General features: G+C 37.2%; 1 protein-coding gene across 5 annotated transcripts in view; it reads right to left on the minus strand.

The window, feature by feature from the left end:
* Positions 1-3,966: 3,966 nt before the first annotated feature.
* disc1 (DISC1 scaffold protein) overlaps positions 3,967-17,579 on the minus strand; it is a 52,129-nt gene continuing 38,516 nt past the window's right edge. For 2 of the 5 annotated variants that reach the window (XM_016671210.1, XM_007551491.2), the window contains 4 exons: positions 17,310-17,553; positions 15,236-15,280; positions 8,403-8,526; positions 3,967-4,686 (listed from right to left, as the gene is read on the minus strand). In XM_016671210.1, the coding sequence (XP_016526696.1) occupies positions 4,481-4,686; positions 8,403-8,526; positions 15,236-15,280; positions 17,310-17,553 (619 nt within the window). In that variant the 3' untranslated portion in view covers positions 3,967-4,480. The other 3 variants (XR_001662044.1, XR_001662045.1, XM_016671211.1) reach the window with 3 other exon arrangements.

The following is a 17,579-nucleotide window of genomic DNA, read 5'->3' on the forward strand; positions in this document are numbered from 1 at the left end:
AACATCAGTGTTAAATTTTAAGGGCAATGCAATTTCCAGCTGTCTATATTTTTTCCCTTATGTCTTTTACTGATCTGAGAGAGAAAATGCAGTTTGAATTAGGAAAAGCTCCATTTAAATTATTTAAAATGTTTAATTCCTGAGGGGTTTCTCTTATTTTAAACTAATCTTGTAAATTTATTCAGCGGCGGAGACAAAAGGGAGAATAAATTTAAATGAGATTCTTGAAACTACAGAGAAAAATGAAATAAAAGCCCAGTTTGGCAGAGATACATTGTCTCTAAAGCTGCAGGTTCACCTGGTACTGAATCACCTCTCATGAAAATCAGACGTGAAGTCACCCGCACGATAAAAAGGGAAAATGTGTCAGGTTTAAATTACAGAAATCTCTAAGGAACTGAAAGAAAAGGAGACACACACACACAAAACAATTTACAGAATTGTTTGTTGTTGGATGAAGCAACATCTTGAGAAAATCTGCAGGAAGAGCAGAGGAAGCAAAAATAAATATTACGTTTTTGTGTAGGGCTAGTCGATATGGTTTAAAAATAAATAAAAACAATTTTTTTACAGTCTAGATCCAGTTTTAATTTTATTTTTTGGGGAATCTTGCTTTCATTATCTAAAAAAAGAAATTATAAAAGATGAAAAATATTTTCAAAAGTGGGTTTTATTTCAATCATCCCTTCTGCAAGTTGAACATTGAAGTGATAGGGGCAGGCTACAAGAATCATAATATTAGCAGAATAAAAACAATTTTATAAGAAAAAACATCTTAAAAATTACAAGGAAGCTGTTTTATTCAGAATAAAACAGCTCAGTTTGTTTGCTTCCTTCTTCGAAATAAAGTCCTGCTGATGATAATAATTTCATTCTGATTTATTTCTGTTCAGTGTTTTTATAATACTTCACAAGATGCTCAACATTCCTCATTTAAATTGTTTAATTTTTGAAATTAAACAATTTCAAAGTACGCCAACAAATTTTTGAAAAATTTGTTGGCGTACTCATGAAATTATTACTTTAGAAAATAAAAATTGTAGCCTGACCTTCATTGTACCCTAATTCAAAGAACTAATAAACAACAGCTGTAAAATATGCAGGTCAAACAAGATGGCGGCTTTGGCTTTGCTGACATCACTCTGAACTACACTGTAAAAAATAAATAAAAAAATACCGGCAGCTGTGGTTGCCAGAATTTTACCATATAAATACATTAATACATTTAATTTTTACTAGATTTAAATTTACATTAAAATTTAAATAGCCTATAGTAAATATTACTGTAAAATTTATAAAACTCTAAATTTTAGAATACAGTAAGTTCTAGAATTTATCGTATTATGAAATATGGTAAATATTTAGAATTTTAAATTCTGAAATTTAAAATTCTAAATTTTAGAATATGGTACATTCTAAATTTTACCAGATAAATTTGAGAATTTACACGCTAAATTTTACTAATTTTTTTTTTGTTTAAAAAATTCAAATAACTATCGACTTTACCTCCCAGCCCTATTTTTTTTTATGTAACTTGCATATTAATCAAATATTTTACTTGTTTTTTGTTGTTGTTGTTTTCCCACAAAAAGCCTTAATTGAAAATGAAAACTGTGAATGAGTTAGCTTTTTGAAGAGTCTACTGCAGGTAAGATATTACCTGCTTTAGACCTTTCAGAGAAAGAATCTGTGATTTAAAGGAATTCATATTTGGTCACCAGATTATTATGGGGTTCCATTTGGATCAAAAATAAGTAGAAGTCATATGTGTAGATGTGTCGTTGCTATGTGTCGTTGGTCTATGTCGTTGGTCTATGTTGCATGTAGATGATGCATATGTAGATGTTGCATATGCGTTCGCTGCATACTTATTTTTGATACAAATGGAACCCCATACCAGATAACTTTAAAACTGAAGAACGCAAAAACAACGAAGCATGAACAACATAAGAGGTCGTTAAACAATGAGCTGCGTTTTTTTAATTTAGTGACATCTAAACGTTTAATATATGACACAGTTATGAAGAGAAAAGGCCAAGCCAGATGGCATTTTGAGGGACAAAGACTAGAAAAGTGGTCCACTTCACAAAACGCTGCCCAACATCGTGGCAACCAGACTGCAGCGATAAAGGCCCTGACGCTGCGTGGCGCTTCGTTTTACATTAAGAAACACCTCACCCAGCCATTTCCGCCTGCTGAAAACCATCTGCGTGTTTCTTTGTGGTCATTTTATGAGCCGAGTTGCCACGTGGAGCACAGTGTGGCGCAGGCTCAGATTTTGTTATGAGGTGGGGGTGTCTGGCACGAAGGCGCGCTGTGCCAGGGCTCCAGATCTTAACACGCTGCCTGAAGCGGGTAGATGTGGAGACTTCTGGCCAGGCATGAGCTCGGCAACCTGGCAGAGACGTGAGAACGGCACGTTGTGTTCTGCTGTTGCAGAAGAAGAAAAAACAAAAAGCCCTGAGCACTCAGCTGTGTTTACAGCCCAGGGTGCTGGATGGTAGAACAACCAACCCAGAATGAGATGGGAGTCCAAACAGAACCACTTCCTCTGTGCGTCTGCCTACCAATTAGCCACAGAGCTGCTGCTGAGGTGAGATAACAATAGAAAGCCATGTATCCCCTAAAGAGTTCACGTATTAACGTACTGATGTCTCCTACATGTCACCGCTGCCCTCACTCGCCTGGCAGCGTGCCCGACTCACCGGAGGGGGCCATGATTTAATCCAAGAAGAAAACAGCAGGACGCAACATTAGGCTGAACGCAACGTGATGTAATTAGTAAGACGCTGTTAGGAATAAATATGAAGTCTCGTACAGTGACTTCAAACTGCTCTGTAGATGAAGGAGTCGTGTCTTTAAGTGCATTTTAAAGTAAAATTACACCAATAAATCAAAAGGGTGGCAATGAAAAGGAAACTTCAAAATTTGAAAGACAATTTTTACATTTTTATTTTTCAGAACATGTCTTGCATTTTTTTAAAAAAAAACCTAAATATTGCATTTTTCCACACAAAGTGTAAAAATAAAATGTTTTAAGTTAACTCACATTTTGTAGCACCACAAAAATTAGTTCCTCAATGAACACCATTATGTGCAAATATACAGGGAAAACACAGGAAAAAGTAGTTTTCTGATGTTAAAATAACTTTTAGTTTGTGTGCAAAAAAACAAACAAGTTAACAGTTAAAAGTGTTCAGATTGTCCATGGCAGCATCGAGTCCAAACGTTAAATACTCTTTAAAATGCTCCGACTCTGCTGGACTGCAGAATTAAAACTAACACTACAACTTCATATAAAAACAAAATGTCACAAAATTGGTCCTCAAAAAAGATCAAAGTGGTTTAAGAAAGTAGAAAGAGTCTTACAAACATATTTTATCCTTCAAATCCTTAATATTTTTCAGTTTACATTGGTAAAAGCATTGATTCTCCATGGACATTTTTACACAATTTCACATTAGAACCACAAATTGTTTAATTATTCGACAGTGATGAAGATATAGAGAGGTTTAAAGTTGAGATTTATCCCTAAACCCAATTCCTATAGCAGACAAGATATTTTTACCCTTTTTATATCTAGTACTTTTTAATCAAAAATAAGGAATTATTATTGACTTAAAACAAACTTCTATATCTTACAGTTTTGTCTTATTTAAAGAATACTAAGATTTTTGCTTCAGAAACTAGACCAAAAATACTTAATATGTTCCACTGTTTGCAGTGTAAGAATGCAGTCAGATCTATAATCGAATGGTTTAGATCAAAATGGGATCTAAAAGTCCAAACCAAAATCCATTTGAGAATACATAGTAAAACTTAAAAATTTTGTTCAGAGCTTCGCTCCATAAAATGTAACTGAGCTTGAGTTATCTGCAAAGAAAGTTTTTTAAAAAGTCAGCGTTCAGAGGTGCAGAGCTGGCAGAGACAAAACACAAATGGCAAAAGCTGTTAGATCCTGCAGTATAGATTAAAAGATGGTGTCTCTTTTATAATAAATAGTGTGTGGTGGTAAAACACAGAGTAAAATACACACAGGTTTGTGGTTGTAACATGAAAAAATTTGAAAAAGTTCTGCAAAAACAAAATCTTATCAAGTATTTTTTAGTTTCTAGTGCAAATATCTTATTAAAGTTAAGACAGGACAAACCTAAACAATAAGCAACATTTCAGAAGCTTGCATTAAGTCAACAATTCCTTAATGTGGATGAAAAAAGTGCTAGATTATTAAATAATCTGACAGTGGAGTTTTAGTTATTAGCACTAAAAACTAAGCAAAAATACTTGGTAAGAGTCTATGTTTTGCAGCGAGGTTCACTGAATTTAAACCTGTATAAAAGTATAAAGTTTATACTTTTAGAAGTATATAACAGCACATAAGCTGGTTGTGAAGCTGTACAGTAAACTGATTTGAGATCACATCAACGCTCTCATCAAGCCGCTAGCGTACGCGCTCCCAAATTCGCTACAGGTGCCTATCTCAAATATCCCAGCTGTCACTGAAGTACTGGTCCTCTTCTTCTTCCTCATCATCTTCTTCTTCTGCCTTTACTTTCACCCGAGTTTCGTCTTTCACCAGCTCATCCGAAACATCTGTGTCGTCCTCCTGCTGTTCTTCTACCTGGAGCTGCGTTAGCATGCGCTGTAAGGTGGATTTCACCTCCTGCACTTCTTTTTCCAAACACTGTGCAGAGACGGTTAGGGAAGAATCTGATGTTTCTGAGTAACGCACATTAGTATGTAAAAGGAAAAAAAAAAAAACAACAAAAAAAAAGGCAAGGGAAATGCAACACTATTAACAGTAATGGTTTGGGACAGCCACTGCCCAATAAAGCCATCAATTTTCAACAGATTACTGGGACAGATCATCAAGTTATCCCCACTTTAACCCTATTTAATTCACTATTTATGAGCCCATCTAAACTTTGCAGCCATGCAAGCAGATTGCCCAGTTAGATTATTCATGAACCATTGATGAAACGGTAAAGAAGCAGGCGGCAGTGGAGGGAATGTTTAATCTGCTTGGAAACTTAAATTAACCGTGAGCGTCCGTACCGAGTTGCAAAGCAAAGCGATTGCCATAATGGAGGAGCAGACGGAGCACGATGGCTTATTTTACTTTTTGAATAAACGCAGACGTCCTTATTTATAATTAACCAAAAGAGATCATGAATACTGCAAAAAATTAGACACGACGTTTAGAGGCAACTTTGTCCAAACAGGATGGAAAAACGTGTCCTCATTTCATGCAACCTCTTGTTATTGAGAGCAGGGCTCCAATTAAGACCCTTACTGTCTGCTGGTTTGATCTTACCGTTACTACGGTAACCGCGGCATCACAGGCAGTACAGTTTCTCATCAATTTCTGTATCTTCACTGTACTCAGGAGTCCACCACACAACTGCAGAGTGCAGCGAGTTCTTGCTATGAGAAATTAATGACGCATGAGGACATGAGAACAGAGAGGTGGAAAGAAGCAGGTCAGTCTTTGTACGTTTCCACCTGCCAGTCTGCATTGGTATGCCGCCCGTGATGGAGGAGCGCGGATTGACCCCAAACACTTCAGATAACAATATGGACATCTACAATCACACTCAGTTAATTAGAATATACGTCCTAATGAGTCTAGATCAAAAGTACCATTTGGAAATAACAACCTTTAAGCAGGTGAATTAAAGGTAGCCAATTATGCTTCCTTGAACATGTTAGGATACGTTTATAGGCTATACAAAACATGTTCATTACTTTTCCTTTGGACTAAGTCATTCTATGATTTGCCTATCATCAATCAATCAATCAATCAAATTTTATTTGTATATCACATTTCACCAGCAAGGCATTTCAAAGTGCTTCACATAATTAAAATAAAAAACAGTGAGAAAGAGAAAGACATTTTGAAAAAGATTTAAAAAGATAAAAAACATTAAAACCCGCACCCCTTTTAGGACTTCAGTTAAATGTCATTTAACTGGGGCTCTAACCCTCTGGGACTTTAGTCAAAAACACCGTTTGACAAGGACTCCAACCTCTAGGTTTTTAGTTGAAACGCCGTCAACTGGGACTCTAAACCCCGTAGGACTTTAGTTAAACATCTTTTAACTGGGGCTCTAACCCCTGTAGGACTTTAGTTAAATGTCGTTTAACTGGGATGTTTTCCGGGCGGCTTTATATCATTAAAACGTAAACAGTGAGAAAGAGAAATAAAAAGGAATTAATAAATAGATAAAAAGTAAAGATAAAAACATTAAAAACATTGAAGACATCAAAACACGCACTCTAATACTAATTTAGCCATCAGCAACTCTAAACAGGTGGGTTTTAAGTTGAGATTTAAAGGCACCCAGTGTTTCAGCTGTTTTACAGTTTTCTCGAAGTTTATTCCAAATGTGTGGTGCATAGAAACTGAATGTTGCTTCTCCTTGTTTTGTTGGGGTTCTGAGGATGGAGAGCAGACCAGAACCAGAAGATCCGAGGGGTCTAGACGGTTGGTACAGCAATAACAGATCTTTAAGGTATTGTAGTGCTAAACCCTTCAGTGATTTATTAACTAACAACAGCATTTTAAAGTCTATCCTCTGAGCTACAGGGAGCCAGTGTAGGGACTTTAAAACTGGTGTTATGTGCTCTATCTTCCTGGTTTTGGTCAGAACACAAGCAGCAGCGTTCTGGAGTAAACTATGAGTTGTTTTAGGTCCTTTGTCAAATAAGCTGCTGTTAGCTGTTGGCAGATTTTAGAAGCAGTTGAGACCCAAATGGAAGTATAAAGACTTCCAAAATGTCATTTTTTTGCATGATGAATCATCTTTTGGCCTACATTTCTGATTTTAAAATTTGTTTTTAATTGGTCTTTTGTAATATTCTAATTTTAAATGTCAGTGTTTTATGAACTGTAAGCAGGAAATCATCAACAGAAATAAAGACTTCTAAGCAACTATCTGTTCTTCTTTCATCTATATAGTTTAGTTCAATCAGGGAAAAAGTTCCTGAAATTAATTGACTTTTCAATAATATTTAAAGGTATTGTATGAGTCTGTATGTAATTTTTTAAATGGAATATTCATTAAGGCTGGACAATAAATCAAAAATGATACATTTTGTAACAGACATATGATCAATATCAATACATAATATTTCTATTAAAATATTTAATAATTTCATTAATCCAGAACCACATAGCATTCTAAGCAAAAGAAAGTTTGGTGGCATGATCTAACTCAGTCACTCCTTGGTTACCTAGCAACAACCTGTTGAGTAACATGGGGTTACCTAGCAACAACCTGTTGAATCAGCAGTAGGTTCAGCTTTCTCATTTGTGCTTCATAATTATTTAAAAGTAAACAACAAAGGCGTGGCATGAAAACCAGGAGATGTCATGCCTCAGTTTGTCAATATTTCAGATATTTAAAACAAAAACCGAATCAATAATTATTGATATTGACTGATATTAAATGCTTATATTATTTTACATTTTTGAGTCGTATTGTCTGGCTGAACACCATTAAATAAAATTTCTATCTGTACTTCCATGCTACCTGTGGCTCCACCTATGTTTCGACGTGTACTGTTCAAACTAGAAAAGCCAGGCACATAAAAAATTATTATTGTGCATTAGTTGAGAGAGGCACAGTTAAATAAATATTCAATCACAGCGGACCTGGGTCCAGATAAGATCTCCTGTCCACTGTTTGAGGAAATAATTGTTAGTTGGCAGATTTTCTTCATTTTGCTTCTAAAATATGATCTCACAGTAAAAACAGGAGGGGAGAGAAAGGTGGAGCCGGAAAAACACACTAATCTATTTCCAATCAGCTTTCTAATTAGCGCAGAGAATGATGTATTGTGACCTGTAATCAGCCAGAACAGTTTGATACGAGTCATTATCACGGATATTGTAATTTTCTCTCTGCCAGACCCAGAAAGTGGAATTGGGCAGATGGGGAAAGGGAGAGCAGGGAGAGGACAGGAGGGTCAGCTGGAGGATGGTCGGTAAGATATGACAGCACCAGAGTCATTACAGTGACATTCCTCTGTCTGCCCGGGCCCAGCCCCCATTGGCCCGCTTTAATCTCAGCCCGTCGTGAATGGCAGCGCACATCAGCAGCCCTCTAATAACCTCACATGGACTTTTACTATTTCATTTTCCAGTTGGCACAGCCAGTCTTCCAGGAAAAAAACCTCAAAACTAATCGCTGTCTATCCTTTATTCTCTCCCTAAAATGGATTCATGAAATCAGATATGACATTTTTTCCCCTTTAAAGGTAAAGTCGGTAAAGCAAACATCCGTCAGTGTTTGAGTGGTTTTGCTGTTTACTTTTAAGTCAAAAAGCCTTGAGAGGATCCGAAGAGACAGACGTAAAGAAACGCAGGATTTTTAAACATTTAGGCTGAACTGGAAGGATATGGGTGAGGGCTTGATCCCGATTCAGTATAGCCGTCTGCAGTTTGTCCTCCAAGGCAATCAGTCGGTCACTGATCAGCTCGCAGCGCTCCGTCAGGTCTGCAGCGTCGGCCTCGCTGCACGCATCCTGGACGGTACAGAAAAGGCAGAAGAACCAAATAAAAATCAAACTCTTCTGAAATATGTGTTTGATACTGAAAAGACCAAAACACAACCATCATCACCTCAACAGAACGTCATTAGTTATGTAAATTATGAACCCCAAATTTACACAACCTAAGGTTTTGTGGTGAACTGTATAAAAAAGTAAAACATACAGCAGTAAAACAAAACTATTGAACAGGATTTCAAGAGGTGAGAGAAACTTCATCAGCGCAGACAGAGGGTCTGCATAGCAGATTACAACTGAAGTAATGTTGATGTTATTGCTGCCAAAGAGAAGTTCAGAGCGGTTGAATCAAATCATTTTTACACAGGTTTTAACATTTCATCTTTTGTTTCATATGCGCTGAGCAGTACAGGTCGGTGAGGTTTGGTACGTTTTGCCTGTTTTCAATTAATAAAAGCCCAATAAAACTGATCCATACTATTTTATTGGCCATTTTCTTGCCTTGAGATGACATTTGTTGTAACTTGGCACTATATAAATAAACTGAATTGAAATTGAATTGGCGGACAAAACAAAATGTCACTGCTTGTGGCATGAAGCATACGAGTGCATTAGCGATTCGTGTTTAACCCCGTTTGTCCAGTGAACCTCCAGCTGGCAGCTGAATATGCACTGCAGGACCATGAAAAAGCGTTCAGAACCGCACCGCCTGCAAAAACACAAAATCTTACCAAATATTTTTGGTCTAGTTTCAAGTGCAAACATCTTAGTACACTTGAAATGACACAAAACTAACAGAGAAGTTATTATGAGCTTGTTTAAAGTCAATAATTCTGTAATTTTGATTAAAAAAAGTACTAGTTATAAGTAAGGCTAAACAATAAATCAATAGCAATATATTGCAATAGATACGCGATCAATATAACATGTTTGTAGAAAAAAAAGCTTTGGCCACTAAATCTCTCACTGTCAACTAAGCAAGTTTGGTGGAATCAACTCATTCACTCCCTTTTTGGTTACCTAGCAACCCACTCACTCTTTAGTTACCTAGCAACAACCTCTTGAGTAACGTGCACTGCAGCAGTTTAAGTTTTTTTCCACCGTGCCCATAACTGCTTAAAAACAAACAAATGGTGTGGATTGAGAGCTGTGGATAGAATAAGCACTGTGACATCAACAATATTTCATATATTTAAAACAAAAAACTGATCAATAATTCTTGATATTGTTGATTTGATTTACGGTCATTATACAGTTTTCAGTCATAAGTTTAATAATCTCCATATCCTAAGATATAATCTCCCACATTATATCTTAGGATATAGGAAAAATGACTTGTAATATGAGTTTGTAATAATACATAATGTATTATATAAACATATTACATGGAGAAAATGTCTTGTTTCACTAATTTAGACGACTTCTTCTTCCAATTATATTTCTAATTTAACCAGTAAAGAACAGTGATATACAGAATAATCTCCTTTTGAACCTGCTCCTTGTTTTAAAAATGTTTTGGCAACGTCATATCAAATTTATCTGGAGAACCAGAATGTATCTATACATTGCAGCAGCGAATGCAGCAGTACAGAGTGTGTTTTGAAGGATGGCAGCTTGATGGAGGTGCAGAGTGCAGTAGGACAGAGCACTCAGAGTATGGTTGGCCATAATTAGACCAGCCCCCTCTGCAGATATTGTGTCCCAGTTTCTTAACACTTATCAGGCATAGAGAACCCAAACACACACGCTGGGGCACAGACATGCACAAAAACCCAACTTTTTCCTCAAACACCACACAGGGATCCTAATCTGACTCATAGCTGCAGGTAAAAAAATATCAGCTCCCTGCAGCTCTGAGGTGTCAGAGCAATCACCAGAAAGTTGGATCTGGTCTCTGCCTGTAATTGCGCACCCCATTTTGGATGATGTAACACCCCAAAGAAACGTAAAACATCAAGAGGCCCGAGGCCCGACAACGTGAGCATATCATTCCTGATGCAACTGCAGAATTAAGGAAGACTTGGGCAAAGAGATACAATCAGTCCACAATATCATTCTCCATGTTTGAGGAATTTTAAGAGGAGAAATAGTAGCACAAATATGTCCTCCAGCTTGACTTGATGCAATGCTGGGATCGCCGCAGAAATGAGTCAACTTAGGTCACCAATAGTTCTGACTCTGCACGATAATGACACATTTTTCTCTCTCCGCACACAAACCGTTTAAAAATACATAATCCAAAGGCTATAATTTGCTCCAATTGGTATTCAAACCAATTACTGTCCATGCAACAAAGAAGAAAAACATCATAAATGAGATTTTAGTGAGACGCTAATTTGCATTAATGAATTAAAAGCATACACCTGTAGTCTCTGTAATTCTCTCTCCATGTTAGTGCTAATATTAAAACACTTAGAGTAGCATAAAGCTGATAGAAATTGTTTATGAATTCAGTAGTCAAACTTATGCATGCCTTAGTATGATTATTTAAGCAATAATGAACGAGAGGCAGAAGGTAATTTTGCAGCTTCCCCCAGGTGTTGTTCTGCCGGATACTTCTCAGGCGCACAATACAAACAATTTATATTGCACCGGGGTTACACTTGAGGTTGTAATTGGTTTCAGGAAAAAAAAACAAAAAAAAAACTTTCCTCCATTCGTGTTAAATAAGAAATTAAGTAGCAGATGATTAAGCAGTATCTTCAATTTGCACTGAGATGTTATTAGGAAATGCATCCATTTACCATCTACGTTCTGTATAATGCATTAAGTCAATGCAGGAAGATTTCAGGAATTAGAAAAGTGGCAATTATATGTGGAGGAAGATGCAGAATTTGAAAGCTATTGATTTGTCAAAGCTTGTGAATGCTTACAGGTAATTTATACTCCAGTATTAAAGAAATCAATGCACAGTAAATGGGCTGCACTTTTAGTCTTAATGACTCACTAAAGCACTTATTCTCATTCATCCACTCACACACAGAAGCACACATTCATACACCAGTTTAAAGATTGGCAAGGTGGACGCCATTAATGTGCAGGAAGCTGGAATCTCTCAGATCCACGTCTAAATAGAAATACAGGCCACAAAAATCTAAGTTTTTGTCTGCTTTAAGCAAAAGCCAGCAAGATTGTTTCACAAACGAACAATATAACTAGATACAGTTTAACCCAAAATTATTCATACTTCTGGCAGATTTAGACTTAATTAATAAAATTTTGTATAAAGAAGCACAAATATGATAGAAATATCATATCAATTTTGAAAAATACGTGTTTATATTTACGTTTTATTAAAAGACGGCATTTTAGGAATCACTGATACCATTCTCAATAATCAATGGGGAAATATCTATGGGATTTAGAGCAATCAAACCCTTCTTTTAACTACTCAGCAGATTTTTGCAGGTCTCCACTGGGATTTAAATTATATATCTTATGATGAGCTCCAAAGTTGGAAGGTCTCCTCATTATCACACTAATCTTTAGCTTTCTCCACAAATATTCTTTGGTGAGCCATTTTAAAATGTTTATATCACTTCCAATAAGAAGAATCGTGTTAAAATATAAATCTATGTTTATTAAAGTGCAAAGTGAATGAATAACTCTGGGCTTTCATGCAGATTTTGTGAAATTTAAACAAATACTGGTCTTTCTCTGGTTCATTTTATCTTGGAACAGCAGCTACCTGAATTTTGCATTTCTTTTAATTCTGAAGTGAAACTTAAGAAAAGAGAGATAAAATATTTTTAAAATCTTTTTTACCTTTCATGCAATATAGACGCTGTATAATTCAATAACCTTGCATCTAACATGTGTTTGTTCTCGTTGAAGTATGTAGGAAATAACTTAGGAAGCGTCTTATCATTGTTTCGTTTTTAAGACGACATAAATTTGGTGTTAAAACTTTAAGAGTCACTTCATGCTACATTAGTCCATGCTTAGAAGTAAATATAAAACAGTCAGGTTATTTAGTCAGGATCCAGGATCTGTTTTGTAATCAACAAAGCTAATTATTGAGCCTTCAGCATTTCGGTTTAATTCTTGTTTGCCGTTGTGAACCATTGTGAAGGGGGGCGTGTGAGGACCTTGAGATGATAAAGGAACAATTAGCGGGGATTAAAAGAAAACATAAGAGGGCTGAAACACCCACACACACACACACACACTCACACACACACACACACACACACACACACACGCACGCACACCAATCAATCTCCATTGTGGCAGCAGGGCAGCAGCCTGGCAGCAGCTAAGTGGAAATCATTTACTTAAAGTCATTATGGAAAGGAGAAAGAGGTCAGAGCCTCAGCAGAGAATCCGGCTCCTGCGCCGCACTATCACAACACCATGACGAGAACGATACCGGCCCCATTAAACGGCCATCAGATCCTTTGACTCAGTGATGCATCATACTTTATTGTGACTGAATCGTTTTTTTTTTGTTGTTTTTTTTGTACATCAGCCAGATTTTATAACCCAGAGTGATTTAAGAGTTCACAAGGACATACAAACATAATGTAAAGTATCCAACCGCCTGGAGCCCTTCCACATTTCATCATATTGAAAGCCCCACAGTCTATCTAAGCGGGATTTTACATGACAGACCAACACAAATTACAGCGGGACGTTTCATAACTAATACCTCTTTTTCACACACATCACTGTAGTCTACCTATTATTCTTTAAAAACTGAAGAAAAACTCTGTTAAATGTTTGCTTATTAATGTCTTTCAGGTCTACCCCGCCCTATATTTGAGATTTGTCACAAGCTCCTTTGACTCCCTTCGCTTCAGTTTGCTGGGGTTGCTAGGTAACGGCCTGTGCTTTGCTGGGGTTGCTAGGTAACGGGGCAGTGCCTGCTGATTTGTGACTTTACATTTCGTAAGGTTTTTGACACTGCTCACTTTCTAGACAAAAAACTATATATATTTTTAAAAAAAGACTGGATGTTTTTGGGGTTTTTTTGTTTTTTTTTTAGAATTTTTACTGATTTTACTGCAAAGTTTCTCAAAATTGGTCAAAATTTTAATTGACTGCTGCCTCAGCCTTACTTATGTCAAGTTATAGTCTGTAATTGATAAAGCGAATGATAAAAAGTCACATTAGTGCAAATTCCTTACAAACATTTCTAAACTGGCACCACAAAATCTGGAATTTTGATTGCAAAACCCACTAAAAGAATCACAAAATTTAGTGATTCTTTTACACAAAATTGGTATGAGCCATTTATTGATACTTTAACAGTTTAGTTGGCTTTATCAACATATTCTGGCACAACCGGTCCTGTAAGAACATTCAGATTCTTCATATGGCCCAAATGAAAATGAGTTTGATAACCGTGCTTTAAAGTAAGGTTATTTTATATTCCAAGCTTTGAACGTCTCTGCTCAATCCATCATGACCTAAATTTACAGTCATTTTGACCTAAACTGAACCTTTTGTTTTAAACAAAATATCAAATTGTTCTAAATAGTAAATCAGTGGTGTCCATTATTCCACATCCCCCTGAACACACCATGAAGAACATCTGTTCCAATGTTTTTCATCAGGCAGAGTCATAAACTGGCCATACCTGAAGACGAACAGAGGTAAGCGAAGGACAATCAGGAAAGATTTGGAATAGATTTGAAACTGGAGCAAAAGTTCACCTTCCTGCAGAACAATGACCCCGAACACAGAGCTAGAACTACAATGAAATGGGTTTCATCCCAGTATTATCCAGTATATGAAAGATCTAGTTCTAAATATAGAAATTTTGCCCAAGATTACAGAGTCTCAGATTACCAATTTGATTATCTAAATATGCAAAGTCGGTTGAGAAATATCCCAAAAGATTTATGGCTATAATTGTGACATACATGTGGTTCTAACTTTACTTGGCTCAGAGGGAATGAATGCATTATGTACTCTAAAACTTATTTGTAAATATATTTTGAAAAACACACAGGATTTTACTTCACAGTTATTCACTGCTTTGGTCACATAAAATCACAAAATAAAAAAGCAAACCACTTTTGACAAATAGCAGGGTTTCCCTCAGTGTATTATAAGCCTGGCGGGCCACCAGGCTTTACTTGTGCCCCCACCAGGCTTAGCATTGTTTTTTGGGGGGGGTTTATGATTACCTTTTTTAAGACTTTATAATTGGGGTTTAGGTTTTAATCTTCCAAAGATGATTAACTATCAAGTAATATTTTCAAATTTCCTGTCAACTTTAAACATTTTTTCACTCAAAAACATGGCTGCTGGCTGGATGACTGCCCTAGCGCCCCGGGCACCAGGCTTAAACCTGGATACTGGTTTAAGCCAGTATCCAGGGTAAACCCCGGATACTGTATTTTTGGAGGCAATTTTCATGCTGTTGCAACTGAAATCACATAATTAAGCTTCCTGCACATAGTAAATCCTTGTGCAGGTTGATATTTGGTGTGAATAAATTTGTGTTTGTAATGAAAAGAAACAATACAAATGTTTAAAAGTGCTGAAAAGAAACTACAAGCTCAGCAAAGAGACGCCCAGCTTCGTCCAGATGAATAAAAACCAAACACAGTCTGGGAACGCAGCCAAGGCTTCTCGTGTAGAAAATATTGATCTGACAGTGAGAAAGTTGTCATGGGTCATGTTTAAGTTGAAGTCAACTATCGGATTCTTTTGCATCAACCGAGGTCAACACACTTCAATCACAGCGATGACATCCAGCGAGAGCGTTCAGGATACCAACCTCTGGGTGGTTTTCCTCCATGCAGAACAAAAACTCCTCCAGCTTCTGCAACAAAAGAGGGAAACGTTTGTTGAGGTCATTCAGTCGAAAACCTGCTCATGAATTATTAAAACTCCAATTATGCCGGTTGAGGGCTCCATGTGTGCAGCATCATCATATTGTGAAGAGGTCGTGATTATTTATCCCCAATTCAAGCATAATAATGAAAAAAAAAAAAAGGACAACGAATATTTGTATTATCTTTGCTGCAGGTTTTTATTGTTTGTATTCAAGATATGTAATCGCGCGTTCCTCACTAAGGAGGGAAGTAATTACCGTTCCTCTTGCAGGCCGGCGTATTGTTTGTGGCTTAAGGGAAAGTTCATAAGAGAGGCAACAAATAATAATCAGCGGTTTTAATTAAAAACGGAGGCCTTAGTCGTTTTTTCCTTTCAGGTAAACACAGCAGACCAGCAGTAAGAGTTCATTCACAAAATGATTATTTCCAACCCTGCAGGGAAGCAAAGTATGATTGCAGCTGGAAGGCAAAATTGCAACCCGGTTAAGAAATGTACACGAAAATTTTAATAGCAGAAAAAGCAAATATTTTGCAAAAGAAATAGATAAATCGCACTGCAAAGCACAAACTATCAACTGGAGTTTTTTAATTTAAAAAACATGATTCATTCAGCTCATTTGCAAAATATCTCTATTAAAAAGTAATCTTTTGCAAAGAGAAATGGTGAAGGATCCCTTTCTCTCTTTGTGTTCCAACCTTATGAAATATTACATTAGACTAAGTGTTGTCCTATTTGAAATTAATAGCAGGGAACCAAAGTACTTGACACTTGCAATTTGATTCAAAACAATAAGGATTTTTATCTCCCCCACTGAAAAACATCCACATTCAAGTCTAAAATTCTGCCATAATATATGAATTTATTTGACGACTTTCTGAACATCTTTACCATAAACATGAGCCACAAAATATTTTTTTATTTTCCTTTCAGGGTTTCTTTTGCAGAGAAAGAGGAAAACTGAATATCCTTGACACAAAAAGAGAGAAATGGTTCCCTGTCTCACCTTTTTAGCTGTTGGAGAGACGTTAGGATGAGCCTGGGGGCTTTTGGAAGAAAAGAAAGACAGAGAGACAAAGCAGGCAGAGAAAATGACTGCATGCAGTTTGTAAAATGCAGGAGACGGGAGTGGTAAACATCAACGCAGAAGGTACCTCAATGGATGCAAATAGCAGGTTTAAGAAAAGTTAAAAGGCTTAAAGAGTGCAAGAAAATAAAGGAGTTTTAATACATGCAAGGGATTATATTATGCTCTCAGAGAAAGATTATGAAATTTAAACTTATTGCAATGCATCAGTGAAGTCACATATCTGAATTAGCAAAATTATAGAAAACCATTTGGTTAAATCACAATCCAGAGTAGCCAAGGATTAAAACATGTCGGAGTTATTTCTTCCACTGCTGGCTTTGTTCCTGCCTCAGATGAGTCTATCAGGCCGTGTGGGCGGAGGGAAGGGCGAGAACAGGACAGAGCGAGTCCGATTCGACCCTGAGGCGGCGGGACCTCTCCTCTCAGTCGGGTTAAAAAAAAACTCACACACACGCCTGCTTTACACTAAACACATGTAAACATGTAGAAACCGACTCTGAAATTCAGCGGTGTATTGAATGAAGCCCTTTGGTGGCGTCTCCAAACGGCCACCTCCCTCAGAAATGCCTCCGAGCTAACAGGCTAATAGGCTGCTGCTCAACTCTCTGTGGTCGGCAGATTTTTAGGCTCTCACAGCGGTGTGAACTGAAAACGTCCTCTCCAGTCAAGTGGGACGCTGACAAAGCAGGCATGCTTTATTTGAGGCCACGCTTCACACCACATTACATGTAAAAAAATGCAGCTGAGTCTAAAAACATGTGCTTCAGTTTGACCTCTTGGTGGCAAGCGTAGGTTATGTTACTATCCTGCCTTAAAGCCAGAGAGGGGGGATCTTATACATTCAAGAAACTTCATATATCTTATGCACTGCAGCATGAATGTACATGAATAATGCATGTTGTGTTGGTAAGAATACATTCACTGTTACCTTTGTGAACTCTGAGTTCTGCAAGTTGGCCTCAGGACACCAGCGGCCTCCTAACGCAGTCAGCATGGCGCAGTCTTCTTCTTCTTTGGTGGAGGGATGGGTGGAGGTATAAACCACCGGATCGGGGGCATCGTCCACGTCTGGGCCGCCGCAGCTGGAGGTTCGCAGCTGCAGGCCTCGAAGGAACAGGTGACACGCTTCCAGGTCGGCTTCCCAGATCCGCTCCAACCCAGGACAGCCACAGCTGGAGAGAGAGAAAGAGAAAAGAAC

This window comes from Poecilia formosa, unplaced genomic scaffold (genome assembly GCF_000485575.1).
Source record: "Poecilia formosa unplaced genomic scaffold, Poecilia_formosa-5.1.2 Scaffold42, whole genome shotgun sequence".
Lineage (NCBI taxonomy): Eukaryota > Metazoa > Chordata > Actinopteri > Cyprinodontiformes > Poeciliidae > Poecilia > Poecilia formosa.